Source organism: Mangifera indica, chromosome 7 (assembly GCF_011075055.1).
Source record: "Mangifera indica cultivar Alphonso chromosome 7, CATAS_Mindica_2.1, whole genome shotgun sequence".
Classification (NCBI taxonomy): domain Eukaryota; kingdom Viridiplantae; phylum Streptophyta; class Magnoliopsida; order Sapindales; family Anacardiaceae; genus Mangifera; species Mangifera indica.
Genome location: NC_058143.1, coordinates 17,205,386 through 17,224,967, shown reverse-complemented (window position 1 = coordinate 17,224,967; position 19,582 = coordinate 17,205,386). Strand labels below are relative to the sequence as shown.

General features: G+C 32.2%; 1 protein-coding gene across 5 annotated transcripts; it reads left to right on the top strand.

Annotated features, from left to right (window-relative positions):
- The first annotated feature begins 9,209 nt into the window (after positions 1 to 9,209).
- Positions 9,210 to 17,940, top strand: LOC123221331. Of its 5 annotated transcripts, none has more exons than XM_044644163.1 (13): positions 9,215 to 9,471; positions 10,074 to 10,139; positions 10,879 to 10,965; positions 12,056 to 12,102; positions 12,541 to 12,598; positions 13,260 to 13,373; positions 13,650 to 13,730; positions 14,345 to 14,456; positions 14,872 to 14,960; positions 15,565 to 15,666; positions 15,981 to 16,195; positions 16,973 to 17,174; positions 17,705 to 17,940. In XM_044644163.1, exons 2-13 carry the CDS (start codon positions 10,085 to 10,087, stop codon positions 17,755 to 17,757), a joined length of 1,215 nt encoding a protein of 404 aa, XP_044500098.1. In that variant the 5' UTR covers positions 9,215 to 9,471; positions 10,074 to 10,084; the 3' UTR covers positions 17,758 to 17,940. The 5 variants fall into 5 exon arrangements, with proteins under 5 accessions (XP_044500099.1, XP_044500098.1, XP_044500097.1 ...); XM_044644162.1 differs by having other exon boundaries at positions 9,216 to 9,471; positions 10,035 to 10,139; XM_044644160.1 differs by having other exon boundaries at positions 9,216 to 9,471; positions 10,023 to 10,139.
- Positions 17,941 to 19,582: the final 1,642 nt, after the last annotated feature.

The following is a 19,582-nucleotide window of genomic DNA, read 5'->3' as shown; positions in this document are numbered from 1 at the left end:
TATAAACGAAAATTTCATTAGTACAATTATACATACAATTGTATATTTGAGAATAAACTTATTTTTAAAAATATTAAAATTGCTAATAAAATATTAAATTTTTTTTGAAAAGATTAACAAAATTCAAATTTAAATTTTCTTAATTTTGTTTATTATTGAGTCTGACACTCTGATTGAAGAGTTATTATAATATTTTAACCTTTACGGAAAAAATAACAAAAATAATAAAAATATTTTAAAAAACGAAGGACAAAATGGATTCTTTCTGTTATTTCTTCGAACCTTCCGAGGGAAATAGCCAGTTTAAATTATTCGAATTTATTGAAATTCCATAATTGAAAAACTCAGAAAAGGAAATGGCATTAATGCGCTTAAATTGAAAGCAAATTGAGGGGAAAAAAATAATAAACAGAATGAGGGGGGTCCACGGATATGATTTTGTCGTCGACGGAATCTCTGCATCTATGGCTAATTTTTATTTCTTTTGGCTTATGTAAATCAATGCTTTTGGGATTTCACAAATTAATTTCCCAATAAATTTCTAAAATAATTTTGGGAAATTTTTGTTGCTTTGGGCACTATGTCGCCATGTGCACATAATTGCACAAATTGGAAGAAGAATAATTGTTTACAAATTCTCCTGGAATATAAGCAAAATATGCTTCACTGGATGGGATTCTGGAACTGGCATGGTGGGTGAAACAGCTGGAAATGGAAAGAATATTGACGTCTCGTGTGTCACGTGCACGCCCGTGATCAATTGCTTGATTGAGTACTCAAAGTTTTCAAATTTTGCTATTAAAATGCTCGTAAATTGATTTTATTTTGAATTAGTGCGTAATATAAGGGTTTCCGTTTTCTTTTTTCTAAAGAGGAAACTGAAAAATCACAGGAAATAATTCAAACATTACAAGGGTCCATCGTCGTCGTCAATAACAATTTAAAAGTAATTTTATTTAGAAATATTTTATTCATAAATTAAAATTAATTTAGATTCCTGTTTGAATGAGAAAATCCCAATGATAATGCCTCCCACCAGAAGAGTTTGGCTTTTTTTGTTGCCGTGTATCTTTCTTTCTTTCCATTGCCTTGTCCAGATGAGTCAATGTCGCAATGGCAAACTTATCCATCGATAATTGCATAAGTGGTGTCTAATTGTCACACCGCAAATATTTCATGGGGTATTTAAAATACTGAATTATTTAAATAAATATTAAATATAACCTTCAGACCAATTTTATATAATTAATTATTATATATAAAATATAAACTTATTTAATCAAAATTCTACTGGTTTCTTAACACATATTTTATAGTGCTTGGTTTTTTTTTAAATGTTTTTGTATTGACATTAACACTTGGGATGTATAAGGTCAAATTGTGAACTAAAGAGGTTTAATGATCGATCACAATCTATCCGAATTCAATTGCAATTATTGATTTTGTGATTAAGTTTACCTTCAAGTTTTGGTTGGATCAACCCAACCTGATTAGTTTGATTTATGTTTTAAAATCATGCATCCTAGCATGTAACACATCATTAGAAACATATAAATAACTCCTATCACAGAGACTTATGGTATGTTGCCACACAATGCAAATGTGTGGGTTCCTACCTAAAAGTAATATAAAGGGTAAATCTTTTTCAAATGAAAATATATTTAAGTCGTTTAATCATAACTACACATCTATCGTCAAATAAAGGTATTTAAATTGATGGAAACATTTGGACGTAATCATCACCATGCTAACCAAATGTATTATGTCACATTTAATATAAAGTGGTTGATTCGATCAGATGACATGCATCACATTAAATATAAAATGGTTGAGTTGATGAGATGAAATGCATTACATTAAATATAAAATGATTGAATTAATTATATGATATACAAAGTATTAAATATAAAGTGGTAGAGCTATACTTAATCATCTCCAATGTGTAATGTCCTCATTGTTCGGTAAAGGTTATAGGCACCATATGCCCTTAGATGATGATAATGTCCTCACTCCGTGGCCATAAAATCGAGGGAGAAGGGAAAGAACCCTTTATTTGAGTTTGAATATTTTCTAGTTCAATAAAATATTATAATTGTAATATGAATCAATTTTTGATCAAACCATAAATTAGTTAAACAATCAGTTCGATCACTACTCTAATTGTAAAAACATTGTTTTACATCACGAACATTGCTCTTAGCAAGAATACTTTCACCCACTCTCCAAAAAAAAAAAATAATACTTTCCCTCCAAGACCAAATGAAAATTGTCTGTAATTGTGTTTTCTTAGTTTCCTGTGTCTTTTCATCATAATCTGCCAAACCAAACATCATAAATTTCCTCCGACCCACCATGAATCCCGCTAATGACGGAGGATGTGAAAGGCGTACGTGGTGGTGATGATAAACATTCAAGATGATGAAAGTGGAAAAGAGAATTAATCGTACGAGTGGGTGGTAGGTTTGCAGTATAAAATGATCGCTCTTGCAGTTGCAGCCAACAAGCCATGATAACCGACCACCTTAATCTTCCACACTTTCTGTTTTTAAATTTAAGCTCAATGGCAGATTTCATCATGACTCTGTTGGCCCTCTTTGCCTTACTTTAGATTACCTTAACATTAGGAAAAAAAAAAAAATTTAATCTCTTTTAGCCTAAAGTTCTATCTTAATATTGATTTTAGGATTGTAGCAGTCAATTATAAATAGTCTGGTCATAAGATATTTTATGAAAAATAAAGATTGATTTTATAAAAAGAAATAAGGCAGAGTGTGGATTTCACATTAACTTTGTCGGGTGAGCCAGTCGCGTGGTCAATTTTGTAAATGATCCTGTCGATTATTATCCACTAATGCCGTGTTTGACTGGTTGATTATGTTTTGTTACAAATGGTGTGTTAGAAATTATAATTTTAGTTTGTTAATATTTATTTTTATTGTTTAAATTATATCAATTTATATATATTTTATTGAGGACGAAGATGTCGTAAATTAATAAATATGAATTTAAAAGTTTTTGATTTTAAATTTTATTGAGTATTTAAATTGAATTAATTATTGTGTTGTTGAGTTATGTAAATTGTATTGTTGACGAAGAGTGTTTGAATCGACTAACAGGGAAATTGGGTAAGAAAATATTCCTTCTTTATGATTTTTTCTGATAAGCATGATTTAGAGCCAACATGCGCATCACACATATGGGAACAATAGAAAGCTGAAGGAGTTTCAACCGTTCAAAGAAACTTTTCAAAAATAAGTGTTTTAAGAAGTTTTTTTGACTTTAAGGAGTTTCAATTTAGTTGTGGACTGTACATTTGAAAGGGTTGCAAGAGAATATAAGAGGGAACTCAAACGCGGAGTTTTGTTTTTGACTAAACAATATTAACATATAATTTAGTTTGTTCGAGTTTGCTCTGGTGATTTATTTGTGGTTCAATCATTGCATCAGTACGCAATATTAATTCGTAATTCAATCATTGTATTGATGTATAGTATTATTTTTTTGTAACGAAAAATTCTATCAACTATATTAAATAAGATAAATTTTGAGTTCAATGACTGATCTTATAATCATTGAATCAATAAATCAAAAGTTTGATTATGATATATTAATAAAGAAGACTTAAACTTATACTCTTTTGAAAATAAGGGAATAGTGAGCAAACGATACAATTTTGTTATATTATATACACATTGGATTTATGAGTGCCAAGAAGATCATCAATAAAGAAGTTCTTCAGCTTGTTACCCACCTCGAGTAATTTAACAAATGTGGGTGTTCAAGTTTGGAAAATATATAACCGCCAAGTATCTTTTTATAGAACTTTTTCTCAAAATATATCTAAGCAATAGATTGATAGATAGGGAGAGATGGTGGCTATTGGTTCTTCTTGGTTGCAGCGGTGTGTCGGTTCACAAGCTAGGACATGTCCTAGAGGCAGATGGGCAGCTTGTTTTTGTGTTTTCCTTCGCTTGCGACCTTCTTTAGATCGTTAAGTTTTGATTGTTTCTTTTCTCGTTGTCTTCCGTAAGACGACGTTTTATTTTGTTTATAATACTTACTTGCTTACAAAAAAAAATCTTGGGTATCTTTCCATAGGTTCTTGCAACCAGCAAAACAAAACACAACCTATGAGGCCTCGTTCGCAAATCCATAACTCCACCCAATCTGAGCTCATGGAGCTCTGTAGTTTCAACGTAGGTAGCCAAGAGAAAATTCCTTGGAATTTTTTCTCTAGAGTTCAGGCCTCCTTTTTCCTTTGTTCGCTGAGCAACTGATGAAATGCAAGACCAGTGTCTTTGCTCCAATCCTTTGTGTTGATTTGAACACCCCAAAATTGTTTTTACAGAGTTTTAGTTTTCTTTCATTAGTCAAATTATAACAAATAAAATAATAAGAAGAAATCATGAACATTCACGTGATGGACTATTGCAAGAACCTAGGATTTCCCAAACAAGGGCAGCACAACATTATTGAGTCATGTAATGATCAAGAGTCTCATGGTTAAAGTCTAAAAACAATACGCCATTTCAATCCGACATTTCAGAAGACAAGCTTGCCTGACCATGATGAGATATAATTTGATACCACGGACATGTGTGGTCAATTTCCTAACATAATAAAAGTTAAAAATTCTCATATCCCGATACCTTCGCATGTCATCAACATAGATAATGAAGACTTTAATCTTCCATATGTGTTCTCGTTGATTGAAAAAATTTATAATGAAACCCGATTTCTAAAGCTTGTCTTTCGAATATACCTTGCATCACGTCTTTATCGGTCAAATAATCTATCACTTAAAAGCCTTGTATACCCCTTACCATTACATTGGTATTAGGAGTTATTAGATAGGTTAAGAAAAAAGGTAACCAATACATTGAATTCCAAACTTTTTGGTTCTTTATGAAAGTAAATTGTAGTGGATTTATCACAATCTTACATAATACATGAACAGATGTTGAATACTATGAATTATTCATATATTTAAGGCTACAATTAGCATTCATTATCTTTTGATCAAATTCATATTTTTCTACTAGAATATTATCTATTTTATCATTTCGATTGAAAACATCTCTATTTAAAACTTTTTTTTTTATCCAAGTATTAAATCCTCTGCGGTTGATAATAACCCAATATCAAACATATTTCCAATATCATCTTTATCAATATCATGATTAGTATTAATCTTTTCATGCTAATCTTGTTGGGATTCATCACATTTTTCTATATCATTTTGCAAGTGTTGAACTTCAACATCAATCTTTAAGAGAGAACGATAATGTATTTTTAGTAATAAATTAATAGTTTTACATTGTTTCGATGTATAAATTATTTCAACGCTCAAATTTATATGCATTAGATATAATTATCGGAGATTCATTTTTCGATTTTAGAGTAATAATAATATATGAACAAGTTGGATTATCTTTTTATAAAGAGAAATGGTAAAAATGATGTTATTATTAAAGAAGTTTTTCTAGTTATATTGTTATAAATAAGGTTTAAATAGTTATATGGTTATAAACGCTATTAAATATTGTTTTATTCTTAATTCAAAATCACTCAATTATTTAATGATACATATTAAATGTATAATTATTTATATATCCAAAATAAATATATATAATTTTATTGATATATATATCATGTATATACGGTGTTTCAATTATGTTGATGAAATTTAATTCATACTCACAAAAATTTAATTAACACACTAAAGATCAAAGCAAAATTATTTTTAAAATAGAATTAAAGTTATTCTTTTATTTAAATACTTGCATATAATGAAGTGTTTTCCTTAATTTTGGGTTTTATTGTCAACTTAATCATTTGAAATCGAGTGTAACATCCCTCCCTAGAAGTACTACCCACCGAAGGAGAAATGCTACGAATTAATATTCGTAGCGTCTATTTTTTTCTTTTTTAAAAATACTTTAAAATAAACGCATCATTAAAAGTGTTTAGGAAGTATTCCAAGAAAACTAAAAATCTGGAAGCGAACAAAAGATGTATATACTCATATGAAGACTCATCTGAAAGTATCTGAAAATAGGGAGTAATCATATGTAACTGTACCATAATCTCAAAAAGTCAAAAGTCGATAAGAACATGTCACTGTATGGATGTAATATAAACTAGAGATAACCTGCTCCAGCCGGATCTACCTACGCTGACCTGACCCTGCCTCGCAGCTACCTCGATCACCTATACCTGCAATCAGGAAAGAAAAGGGAGTGAGTGATAAGAACACTCAGTAAGGGGAAAGAATCAAGTAACCTATCTTTTTTTTTTTTTTCCTGTTCTAACTCACTTTTGGGACTCAACCTCACATCCTAACCTCTATGAGAGATTGAGGGGGTAATTTAGTTCACTCTTTACTATTTGGGTCATACTTTGTCCCATCTGGTGTCTATTTAATACTTTCTAGAAGCTAACTATAGGGATTTGACACTTTTCTAAGTTCAAGCTCTTTTTCTTTCACTACACTATTTCTAACTCTGAATTAAGCTCTACTGGGAGCATGCTCTACTGCGAGCATGCTCTACTGCGAGCATACTCTACTGCGAGCATGCTCTACTGCGAGCGGACCCTACTGGGGGTTTATGTCCTACTACGGACGTGTCCTACTGCGGACGTGCCCTACTGCGGGCGGTGTAGTGTAAAGTGCCCCCTCATAGTTTATAGCATGTATGCGGGTCTTATATCTTACTAATTTTGCTTTCATTTAAATTTATTCATAACGCACCAGACATTACTCTTGGGATGACCCCTAAATCTTGAGCCCCAAATTATTTTTCTTGTTTTTCTTTCTTTTTCTTTTTTTCTTTTCTTTCCTTTCCCTTCCTTTCTTTCCTTTCTTCTTCCTTTTCTTTCTTTCTTTCCTTCTTTCTTTCTTGCCCAGAATTATGAAACACTATTCACAAAACAGTCATTTAACAGGACTGCCTTCTTTTCATACAATTTAACATCCCAAACGGTTTCTAATTCATACAAGCTATATATCGTTGAAAAGAGGATTCAAAGATCTTTCCAACGAGCTATAATAACACTCATAATTCAATAGATAAGGCAGTCAAAACGTGAGCTAAACTCAGTGATAAAATTACGAAATACTGTTCACAGAACAGACATTTAGCATGGCAGCATTCTTTTCATACAATTTAACAGCCCAAACGGTTTCTAATTCATACAAACTTTATATAGTTGAAAAGAGGATTCAAAGATCTTTCCAACAAGCTATAATAGCACTCATAATTCATTCAATCAGGTAGTCAAAACAGCAGATAAAGTCAGTGGCAAAAACTGCCTCCCCTGTTTATTTGATAAAGCAGTCATTTCGGTTTATACAATCTTTAACAGTCCAAATGATCTCTAATTCATACAAGCTATATATCATCGGAAAGATAATTCAAAGAGCTTTCCAACAAGATATAATAGCACTCATAATTCATCAAATAAGGCAGCCAAAACATGGGACGAACTCAGTGGCAAAAACTGTAAATATTCTGTAACATTCTGCCATGAACAAAATCACATATATAGACATCCCAAATGGCAAAACAATATTCCTCAACATCAAAATCAACATTTATAACATAGATCTAAGGAACCAAAAGCATAAAACATGTGACATATCAAGGAGGAAACCCCTTACCTTATTTCAAGCCAAATCTTTGCAAGTTGGCTTCCTCCTCTGTTTTGCTTCCTTTATCATCAAGATCACTTTAAATCAATACCAAAACACACTAACATATTCATATAACATGCATATAAACATAGATGAAAGGAGAAGGAATGAGATCTTTGGTTACCAAAGCTTCCAAGTGCTTCATTTTCTTTTCTTCTTATTTTTTCTTCCAATATCCCTTCAATTTCTTCCTTTGGCTTCAAGAAAGCAAAGAAAAGGCATGAAGAAATGGTGGTTGCTGGAGCTTTACGGGAGAAGAAGATGATAGAAAAAAAATGGGATGAGCTACCTTTGTTGACTTTACTCTCCGTTTATCTAAGCTTTATCTCCCTTTTTCTCTTTCTCTTTTTTTTTTCTTTTGTTTTCTTTTTGTATTTATTTACATATGTATATTTATATAAATGCACCCATACATAACATATATATATATATATATTTAAAACATTGGAAGTATCTCAAAACAGAGTTAAAAGACGTAAATGCCTCTGGAACATATCTGAGGGTATTACATCGAGACACTTTATAGATCACTAATATGATTATTTTTTAAATTAGTATTTTGTTGAAATGTAAAAGGTGGAGGTGACAATAAATCGAATTTGATCAAGTCTAAAGTATATATAATAGTGAGTTTTATGAGATTGGTTGTCCCATAAAATGAATGAGGTCCATGACCCAACCTTATATATAAGATGGTCGAACCATTAATTTTAATAAAAAATAATATTTATATTATAATAAATAATTAATTAATAACCCATTTATTTATTTAAAGGGTTTACAATTATATGTTAAAAATGATTATATTTGTAAAACAGAGAATCTGTCATCTAATCAATTATCTATATTTAGAAATTATATTAAATAACTTATTTTATTATAAAAATAAAACCAAAATATATTTTTTAAAAAATAAATTAAACTTTATCCAATCTATCCATTGATGGTTTTGTTTTTGATGGCCAAACTTAAAAACTCATTTTTTAACTATAACGTTTGACTCTATGTAAAGAAACTAGGGTTTTGGTTTTAAATATTAGTAAAATTGATAAAATATTAAAATTTTTAAAATAAAAATTTAAATTTTTATCATATTTATAAAATTTTAATTTATTTAATATAGTAGTTATTGACCTGATTATTATAATGAGATTTCTAATTAAAACAAAAACAAAATCTTTAATTATAAAAAACAATAATTTGATAAAAATTTGGGTTTAAATCTGTATCAAACTTATACTATTTAAAATGTAATATTTATTTTAATTTTAAATCATTTAATTACAATATAAACCATCGGATTCTATGGTTATAGTTTGGATAATTAATTATTTTCATATAATTTATTCTTATTCCACTGTTTTCTATGAGAAAGTATATAACATGTTTAATATTTTTTCCACTTATATGCCAGAAAAAAACGAATTAAGAAGAGGGCGATACTAAGTACAGTCAGCCCAAATTCTGATTACACCGTCCGTGAGCCCCGCGTTGATTTTTTTATCATTTATTTGAGCAGACAACTCCCGCAGGGAAAAAAGGAGAAGTTCCCATTTTTGGCTTAGATTTGCCATTTGCCCCGCTACCACTTCTCTTCTCCTCTCAGAGGAGAGAGAGAAGACGAAGAAGAAAACAAAACGTATAACATCTAGATAAACGTAAACCACTACCCAAACACTCATTCACTATAACTCTCTAGGGTTATCACTTTCCTCATTGCCTTTCTTCTTCTCGCATTCTCTCACATTTCAGAGATCCGCGTAAATTTTTGTAATCGGGTACGATTCTTCTATTTATCTACATTTTATCGCGATTATAGTAGGAGAAATATTTTATTAGGTTAAGCTGAGTTTTTATTTATTTGATTTGATGGATTTGGGCATTGATTAACTAGGTTACGCGAAGTAATTTCTCTGAATACATCAAAAAATGATTTCCATTTGCCGTGTTTGAAATTATTTGGATTGCGTTTTCATGAAATTATGTTGTGTATCATAAATGTATCTTGATTGTTCCACTGTTAACCCTTACTTTTTGTCTTTTTTGTTATATTTCGACCCCGCTTGTCTTTAGATGCAATTATGTAATTTTCCCGAGAAAAGAGAAATAAAATTACGAATTAGATGGTTTACAACTTAAGCTTGAGTGTATACAGCACGGAGCTTTAGTGACTCTGCCAATTGAGTTCAGGCTGGTATACTGATAGTTTATTAATGTGATAAGAGGAGTTGATTTTTTTTCTTTTTTGGATGGGGATGTTTTTTCACATTAATAAAACATCCCTATCACTCGTCTCAGTGGTTTACTGATAGTTTATTAATGTGATAAGGCTGGTATACAGATAGAAGGGTAGTTTTTGTCTCAATGGTATGCTCTGTAGGAAGTGGGAGAATGGCAGTAATGGCTAGACTTCTGGAAGCAGGAAGGTTCTTGCCGAATGGAGGAGGTAAGATGAGCTCTTGGTTGTTTGTTTGCTCCTGTGAACAACTGTTTACCTGTGTATAAAATTCTTGTACTGTTGCAGTTAAAAGTAAAATAATATGAGACTATGATGAAACTTCATGGTATTTGGTAGTTCAGGTGTAAAATTACATTTTCTGCTCTGCACCTAGTAGTTCAAGGAACAGAAAGATTTGGTCAAAATGTACTGGGAGGAAGAAGATAAACAAAATTGAACAAATTAATCTGCGTTCAATATATAGAACATATGGTGTATTGGAAGTCAAAAGAACTTCCAGAATGCAAGGAAAGGGGTTTAAAGTTCCTGTGTTTTTTTATGGTGTATCAGTTGTTTTTATGATGTACTTATTACCTAATTTACATGTCTCATCACTCCTGAGCCTTGTTCACAACATGCACTCAAAGAGGAAAAAAAAATATGACTACAGCTTTAACTTTTCTATTACAAATAGTTGAACTTTTGACTCTTATGTTTCCTCAGTTGAGTGTCTACTTCATTTGTTTTGGTTATTTCCTGCAAATGTATATATTACTTAGAATTCATCATGATGGAATTTATACAAAATATAAAATGTTATATGTCAGAAATTTTGGGGATTTCCATGACTTAGCATCAATTTGTCCATAAGTTCTTTGGCAAATTAAAATTGAAATTTCTGTTGGGTAAGTAACACTGAATTGGTTGCTTCATTTTTTTCATTGACATCCCTTCATGTCCTTGGCAGATGGGGTAAGCCATCAGAAATTAGCTGCTCAAAACATTTACAGAGAATTATGTCAGGCAGATGAAGCTAATTTGCTGGATGAAGAAGGTGATTTCTTCATATGTGGACTAATTGTTAATTTTTGGGTTAATTCAATTGAAGATTTTCCTTTGAAATTAGAAGGTACTGTATAGATCCATTGTGTAGTGTTGAATTAGAAATGAGATGAAGGTTGTGTTGCTAGGTTGGGACATTGTTATTATTGTTCTAACCCTTTGTAGTGTCATACATCAAGTAGTTGGCTTCTTCCAGCGGAAAAAAAAAAAAATTTGAAGTTAGTTTCTTGGTGGTGTATAGATTCTAGCAACAGTTGGTAATAGTCTTTCTTCTTTTTTAAAGTGGACACTCCGAGAGAAGCTAGTCTTGTGAGCTATATCTATAATGTGCTTACAATGGGAGATCTAGGGACCAAGTCCAGTGATGTTCTCTTGCTTCTGTTATGCTGCATTTTGTTAGTGGCAGTAACGTGTACCTTTCCCCCAGCATAAATATATTCTTTATTCCTAGAAATCCTTCTATATTTTGTAAATTCACTAAGTTTTAAACTTTGAAGTGCTGTTGGACCAACGACCTTGAGAGTCATGAGCTTGTGGGCATATCCCCCAACTAGGATTGGATTTGATCCAGGCCAAAGCTTGAACAAGGCCAACTCGAGATTGGCTCGAATCCAAAAGGCTTAGCTAGAGATTGATGAGTTGAGGCTCAAATTTGGATCAAAAGCAATTTAACTTTGGACTCAATCCAAGCTGAGCTCGAACTTGACTGTTCGAATCAACTCAAACTTGGCTCATTGATGAAAATGAGCTCACTTCAACCTTGGCTTGAACTCGGCTTGTTTGATCCGAGCTTGAGTAGCACATATTGAATCCAACCCTACCCCCAAAAAGAATTGAACTTCTGATCTCTTGGTGGATGTTATAGGTTTTGACCACATACCAACTTTTTATGGCTTCCTAAGCATGAATGATTTAAATTGCAACAGAAAATGCGTTAGGAATTCTGATATGAGGATTTTCTGATACATTTAGTGTGCATTTCTTAAATGCTATTGTAGTTGCTTCCTTTTGAATTTTTAATTGATGTTTTTGTTTGGGTTGCATTTGACTTCTTTTTACTGCTTGACAAATGCCTTTTCCAGATATGCATGTCTTTGGTCTGAAACCTATGACTGATCCTTTACATTTGGTAAGTGTTGTCATAATCAAATTTTGTCCTTGTTAATATCTTCCTCCTGTTTTCATGTTAAGTATCTAAATATGCATTCTTTACTTTTTCTATTTGTTTATTTATTTTTATGGAAGCATTTAAGCTTAGAAGCAGAATATCTGTTCCTGTCTGCTTGTAAATAAATGGCACAGGTAACATTGCATTAAAAAGTCCTTTTATTTTGACACTGTGAAGTTTATATGGAAACTTTTCATAAGCGCATTTCTTGATTTGTCCATTACCTTCTCTCTCTCTTGCTTTCTTTTACTTTATTTTTAGTTTCTTAATGCTTCTGTAAATTATTGATTTATGTGACCAATTGCAATTTTTGGTTTGGCCACTCATCCTATATATTTGCATTTACATCCAGAATGTTGCTTTTCACTTTTTAATCTAATTGTTAACATTATCATGAAGGTATGTTGCAATGCTTGTAAGAAGCCAGTAAAGGCCAGTCATTATGCTGCTCATGCAGGTTAGCTCAAGTTTCCTTTCAAGTTTTTGAACGTTTGGCATGTTTTCATAATCTGCTCAAAGACATCTGAGCTTATAAAAAGCATGGTACATTATTCTCTCATATTTTGTTATAGAAAGACTCAAGATCACAGTGATGTGACTCATTAATCATCTTAGCCTTCATCATCCTGAACATTTTGGCTGCTCACAACATGAACTCGTTTAGTATCAGCATTGACTGTACCGTGTGAGTTGGAAAAATCAATTTCATAATTCTTAGTTAGGATGAGGTTTCTAACCTAACATATAGTAACTGGGCAAGGGCCTTTCTTTTACATTGGTCACATGAGTCTCTTGGTTGTTATCCTTCTAGGTTATGCATGATCCCTCTCCTGGTTATCTTCTGAATCAAATGCATTTCTTTTCCATTTTAATATGCTCTGTTTCTTTGTAAACTGAACTACCATGAATCTTGTTGATCCATAATTAATGCAGGTGATTAGGATCCTGATGGTGATTTTAACAAAATGTTCACTTATTGATGGGAAAATTACTTGTCTTTTGTCTGATTGTCTCAATGGTTCACTGCTATTTTTGTATTGGACTTCCATTTTAGAACTCTTCTTGTGGAATGATGCTGCTCCTTCACTGAACGAATGCCCTTTTCCTGTTGTTTTCAGAACTTTGTAGGTCATTAAATGCTACTGGGGAACCTATGTTGGATGTATATAGTGGTACAGGGAATAGGAAACCTCCAAGGAAGGAGAGGAAGAAGTTACTTACAGCTTATGCTAGTATCCTTTTTTGCACATTGAACTTGTTTAGAAAAATTTCTTTTTGGATAATTTTTTCCCTTTTTAAAATGATATGTTAACTTAATGTAGCTTAAAAAATTGGTAAAGTACTGTCACATCAGAACTATACTCTCTCTCTCTCTCTCTCTTATTTTTGTTCCTTTATCTTTGAGTTTTGTATTTCATTTAAATTAAGTTCTTGTATTTTGGTTCTATACAGGTTAATTTTTTACTCAATTGTTGGTTGGTAATTTGAGAGTTCTTAACCTCTTTTAGACCAAGCTACGCCAGTTGTGGAGCAAGAAAGGTCAGAGTCTACTGACGATGATTCTTCATCTTTGACTGTGGATATAAAAAGTAAGTTTCCTGTGGCATTCACATTGTGTATTTCCTGATGGATCAATGTGAGTGAGCTCCAGAGAGTTTACTCTGTTAGTCTCTTTTTAATATCCTGCTTGTGCCAATGCTCTTCTCCAAATAACCCTGCTATTATTAGATCATCAAAGTTCCTATAATTTTTTTTTTTTGGGCCGGGGGGTGGTTTAAAACAGACATAGCAAGGGGTTTTGGCTGCAGTTGTCACCTGTAAAATTTTATAGTAGCTAGATGTGCTCCTCTTTCTTCTCATTGAGCTAGATTTATGATTTATGAAGCAAGAACTGAAATCACTGATGTTTGTAAAGGAAGCCAAAGCTTCATTCCTGTGTCAGATAATTGAACAAAGCTTCTTCTCTGCTGGATGGTTTATATATCCTACTTAATTATACTCATCATTTAGTGAGGCCAAATAGTTTTGGAATATGGCTTTTTTGAGTTTAGTTGAATTATCATCTATTCTTTTAACCCCTTTTCCTTTGCATTTTTTTTACTTGATCTTTTTGACAGACATGGAAATATGTTAGAGACAACTGTTTATTTGAAGAAAGTCATGTAATTGCATTTGAATTTTTGCTTTTTACTATTTCCCTTAGGAAATTCTGCTAGTGTAGACACAGCTTCTGTGATGGTTGCTTCAAGAGTTAGTCCTGAGAATACAGATCACTCAGCCTGTGTGATGCCACCTCCAGCAAAACGCTCAAAAATGTATGCCTTATTTATGTGAATTTGAATTGTAGCTATATATGTTTCTCAGGTACCTGAGAAGGTTCTATTTGGTTTTGACATATTTTATGCAGATTGTTCAATTTTATCCCTCAGTCCTTTTGATATCTACACTGTCTCTGTTCTATGATCATTAATGTACTGTAGTGTAATAGAACCTATTTCCTATTTCTTAAATTTTCTTGTTCTTTTTCCTTGTTTAACAAGGCCTGTTGGCCTCAATTGAGTAGTGTCTTTCAATATCCTTGATTCTTCTGTTAGATGGTGGAGCTATTGAACCTAGACCCTATTGGAGGTGTTTACTAGCAAAATGATTATTTTTCTGAAAAATTAGAAGATAAAAAAAATTAAAAAAACTATTATCTAAAACTTCACCAATTTTGTTTGGTTCTTGTAGGATATCAGATGAGTGCCTACCACTAGCAGGTGATCCAGAGTCAGCTTGTTGCGTAACAAAAGTCACAAATTCTCAAGGCCCTCATACATGTAAGTCCAGATGAACTTTTTCTGTAGTTGTTCTGCTTAAATTCTTGATCAGCAAGGTTTTCTGAAGTAGCATTCAGATAGATGATCAAATTTTCTTTTAATTTCATCACTATTTTGATCTATCACTCACTTGGTTCTTCTTTTCCTGTTATTTGAGGCTTTTACCAATTTTCTTTGGAGCCATCCCATGATATTCTTTGTAAGTGCTGTACTAATGGATATTGAAACTGAAGTCTGAGATCGAACTGTTCATAGGTTATGTGTGAGAACATACCCTTTTCATTTTCATTGACTAAGAACCTTAGGTTTTCTTTCCTGAGGTCTTCCTTTCTTCTTTCTACAAATCCATCTTGTCTGATCCAATTTCCTACCAAAGGTACACTAATTAAGCATTTAAGGAAAAAAAAAGCAAAAAAGACATATCATAAAATTGTTGTGATAACATGGCCTAATTTATGTGTATCTTGAGCTATGTTATTGCTATAATCAACCTCATATACGTAGCTTTTGGTCACTCATCTATGATGATACACTGTAATCTTCTGGGTGCCCTCTGTATACTGTTGAATGCATCATATATGCTCATGTATAAGCTTGTTTTCAGGTAGAAATTTTCTGAAACAAATGACTCCTAGAAGTGACATGTCCAATGATAATCTTCGTAAAAGCCCTGGACAAGTCCATGAGCAGTGCATGCAGATGCTAGGTAATCACAGAAAACCGTATGGTAAAGTTTTCATCAATTCCTTATCTAGGATAATTTTGGGAAGAATAATGCTACTAACTTTTCCATACAAACTGATGTTTCTTAATGTGATTGGGTGATCTAATTGTTTGCACTATCTCTAACTTAAAATCACTTAATTACATTAAGACACATCAGTTTGTATGGATAAATTAGTAAGAAAATTTAATAATTGTAGTATTATTTCTTTTGGGAACTTGTCTTCAACCTCCCTTTTTGTAAAGCTTTCTTTTCCAGAAAATTTGACCATGATTATTGTGATGGAATCAAATCAGATTTTCCAGTTCCTCTTGCCACCAAAATATATTACTCTCAAAGAAACAATCGTCTCAAGTCTGCACTTACTCATCTTTATCATGAGGCATCAAGTAAGGAACAGGGCAAAGATGTGGTGATCCTGCAAGCTCCACATCAAAGCACAGTGTCGTTACAGGCTTTAGCCCAAGGAGGTTCTTCACAAGAACAAGGGGCTGGCGTGCTCAGCAAGAAGGTTTGACCCTGTCCATTTTTAATTTATCCAATTGATGCATTATGGTTTCGAGGTTTGCTAGGCAAGAGTTACCTGCATTTTTATTAAATTGAGAAACTAATGCTGTTGCATCATGTATGAAACTTACCAGTCATGAAAGGAATGGAGTAGGTTTTTCTTTCATGGTCATTACTCAGATGTTGGAAAACTGAATTTGAGGTCCATGGCTAACCTGAAAAATTCAGTCCCCCTTTCTACAGTCATTACTTATCATGTCGTTTATTTTGTTACTAGGATAAGAAGGTTGTTTGTGTTGCCTGATTTCTACACAATATTAAGTCATTGTTGACAGATGATCACTGGCATATACATGGCTTGGTCAGTTATTTACATGGTACATACAGTAGTGCTATTACTACAGTAATGATATCTTCATAAACAGTGTGATATTATTATAATCATGCCATCTTTCTCATGTTGATCTGTAAATTTGCAAAAAAATTTTAGAAAACAAAAGGGGTATACACTGTGCCTGATGTTCTCTGTGAGACTACAGTCCTGCATGAAACTACTGTATTGTTGTGTCACAATATTATGACAGTACAAGACGTAACAAAATGTATCAGATCAAGAGGGATGTATCAGCCTTATTATCTTTGTTAAATGGTTGCACTTTTTTTAAGTTTCTATCTCTCTTTTATATTTTCTTACCACCATGCCTTTTCAATGTGTTTTGCTTTACTTAAATTACTTTTTGATGACTGAATGACTTGCTGCTGCTTGTTTCCATGAAATCAGCTGGAGTCCTCTGTGCAGACACCTGATCAGATTCTTGCACAAAATTCAGAAGTATTATTGAGTAAGTCAGGAGGGTGCCTTCCTGCTACCAACTTCTCCAATCAGTTCCAAGTTGATAACGTTCTAAGGTCACAGAATACTTCTGTTGGGTTGGCAAGAAGTAAATATCTCTCAAAGGCTTATGCTCTTGCAGGCAACACAGGTAGTCTACTAATTTGCTTTATTATTATTTTTTTTCCAAAATTAGCGAGGTCTTAAGCTAAATTTAATAGAAGTTCAACTGGAACATAGTTTTTACATGATCTCACTGAATATCAATGCAGCATTGCTCTCCTAGTGATTAGCTATGGATATGTATTTTTGAATTTGAGTTGTTGCACTTGGATTAATCTAAAGCTATTAAAATAAAATGTTATGCTCAATGTACAGTTGAGTTGAGCTACTTTTGATGAACTATGTTAACTTAGTTAAGTGGCATGCTGTCTTTCTGAATGAATACTGTGCATGTATGTACAAGTTTAGCTAGCCACAACTTAATAAATTTGTACTTTTGTACCACTTTCAACATGACAACAATATTGAGAAAATCAAATGGTAAAATCCCAATAATATATTTCATGTGGCAGCATTTATTCCTCAGCATCTTGTTTTCTTTCCTTTAAGTTCCTGGTCCAAAGTTTCAGAAGGAACAGAAATAACTGATGTCTGTGCGTTTTGTCCCTGGTTTTGTAGGAAAACTGCTGGGAAACATGCAGCAGCCTAATGGAAGTGTTCCTGTTGTATAGAAGACGTGGTAGGATATTTTTCGTGTGGCGAAGGTGTAAGTAGCTCTATACATGAGATTAGGATCCATTTTTGAAAACAAGAAAGCAAATCATTATAAATGTTTATGCTAATTTTCTACATTATTCATAGACATCTTCATCTGTTTATGTTCAAGGGAAATAAAGAAAAGTATCTTTCAATCATATAGTTGCGTGATTATTCTTGAATTGGAAAATCGAGAAACCTTCAGTGTGCTGGGACAATTAGATTGCATTCAATAGATTTTAGTATCTACCCTGCCATGAATTTTAAAATTTTTAGTAAGTAGGTATATGGCAGTTTTACCGATGGCGTCTACAGTCTGCAGAATTTCCAGAAAAAGGGTTTCACTGCGTACTACTGATTACAAAAGATATTTTGGATGCGCAACTTGTGGTGCAAAAGGGTTAGGTGAGAATGGGACATGGTGCTCCAATTCAAGGGGAAATCAAGTATGAGTCTGCAGAGGACATGACCTGGTAAGTGGCCACCAGCTAATTGCCAATAATACAATTAGAAATTTAGAAGTGGCATGAACTCAGCAGACTTTGACTCGATGTTTTGTTGAATTTCCAACTACTATATAATTACATTGCAGAAAACGTTTTTGACTTCGCCAAAAAGAAAATTTCTTATTTAGTGTGGTGCCTCCACTCAATTGGATGGCACATGATGTGTTGTTGTTGGGACATAGAAATTGTTAGGTTAGTTGTCAATCAGGGGCAGGGCACATACACACAGGAGCAATATTGAAGATGGAGGGAGGGAGGGAGGCGGCTTTTATAGTTTTTAAGCATTGAAGATGATTATGAATGAGCATATTCATCATGTGATGAATAGCGGGGGTGCGCCTTTAGACACGACGACACGTGCTGCTCTTGTTTTATTCCTGTCCACCAGACACTATTGTTGATGATTCCAACATTAAAATATCTCAAGAAAAAAAAAATCCTCTCTTTCGAAATCACGTGGCATTATGTAATACCCCAAACAAATGTCACTTCCTGACTCTGGCGTACGGTTGCTTTAAATATTTGAAAATTAATTCATAAATATATGAATTAAAAGATACTGTATGGAATTATTTAATAATTAATAAAATAATTTAATTCAGAATGAAAATATCAGTGAACCGCAGACATGAATTCCATCCCATGCCCGATAATTTGTCCACGTTTAACGCCCAGTGAATATTTCATGATTACATTTCACGCGCCACTTTATCTCATTGCAATTTGATTTGACAATAGAATATAATAAAGGCCAAAAGACTTATTCCCACTCAAGGGTAGGTGTAAAATAAATACACTTCGATGGAGTTTTAAATATCTAAACATGTATTAGCATTTAAATTTTCGGTAGAATTTTTAATTAAATATAAAAATAAAAATATTATTTTAATAATAATATTAAAAATATATAATTTTATTTATTTTTATTTTTTAAAATAATAATTTTATTTTTATTTAAAATTTTTTATTTTTTGAAAAATAATATTTTCTTTTTAAATTTAGGTTTTTTTTTCGTTTCTCTAACTACTATCTTCATTTTTTTATCTTGAACTATCATCGTTGAATTTAAACAAATGGTATCTAAAGTTTAGACGATGTTTTATTGTTCAAATATAATCCTTTCATCAGATTTTTAGATAACTCTCCTTTTGTCGGATCAAAAGATGTCATATTTTTATTGTTCAAACGTTATCAGTTCATTAGATTGTTAGCCAGACTAGTTTTTCAAACCTTAAAGAGAAAATGATAACTTTTAAAAATTTAATCTTGAAAAAATTATTAATTTTTTAAATTA

Coding starts and splice junctions, on each gene's coding strand:
- LOC123221331 (XM_044644162.1), top strand. CDS start 10,058: ATGGTATGCTCTGTAGGAAGTGGGAGAATGGCAGTAATGGCTAGACTT. Junction 10,966..12,055: donor TAATTTGCTGGATGAAGAAG/GTGATTTCTTCA, acceptor TGCCTTTTCCAG/ATATGCATGTCTTTGGTCTG. Junction 12,599..13,259: donor TCATTATGCTGCTCATGCAG/GTTAGCTCAAGT, acceptor TGTTGTTTTCAG/AACTTTGTAGGTCATTAAAT.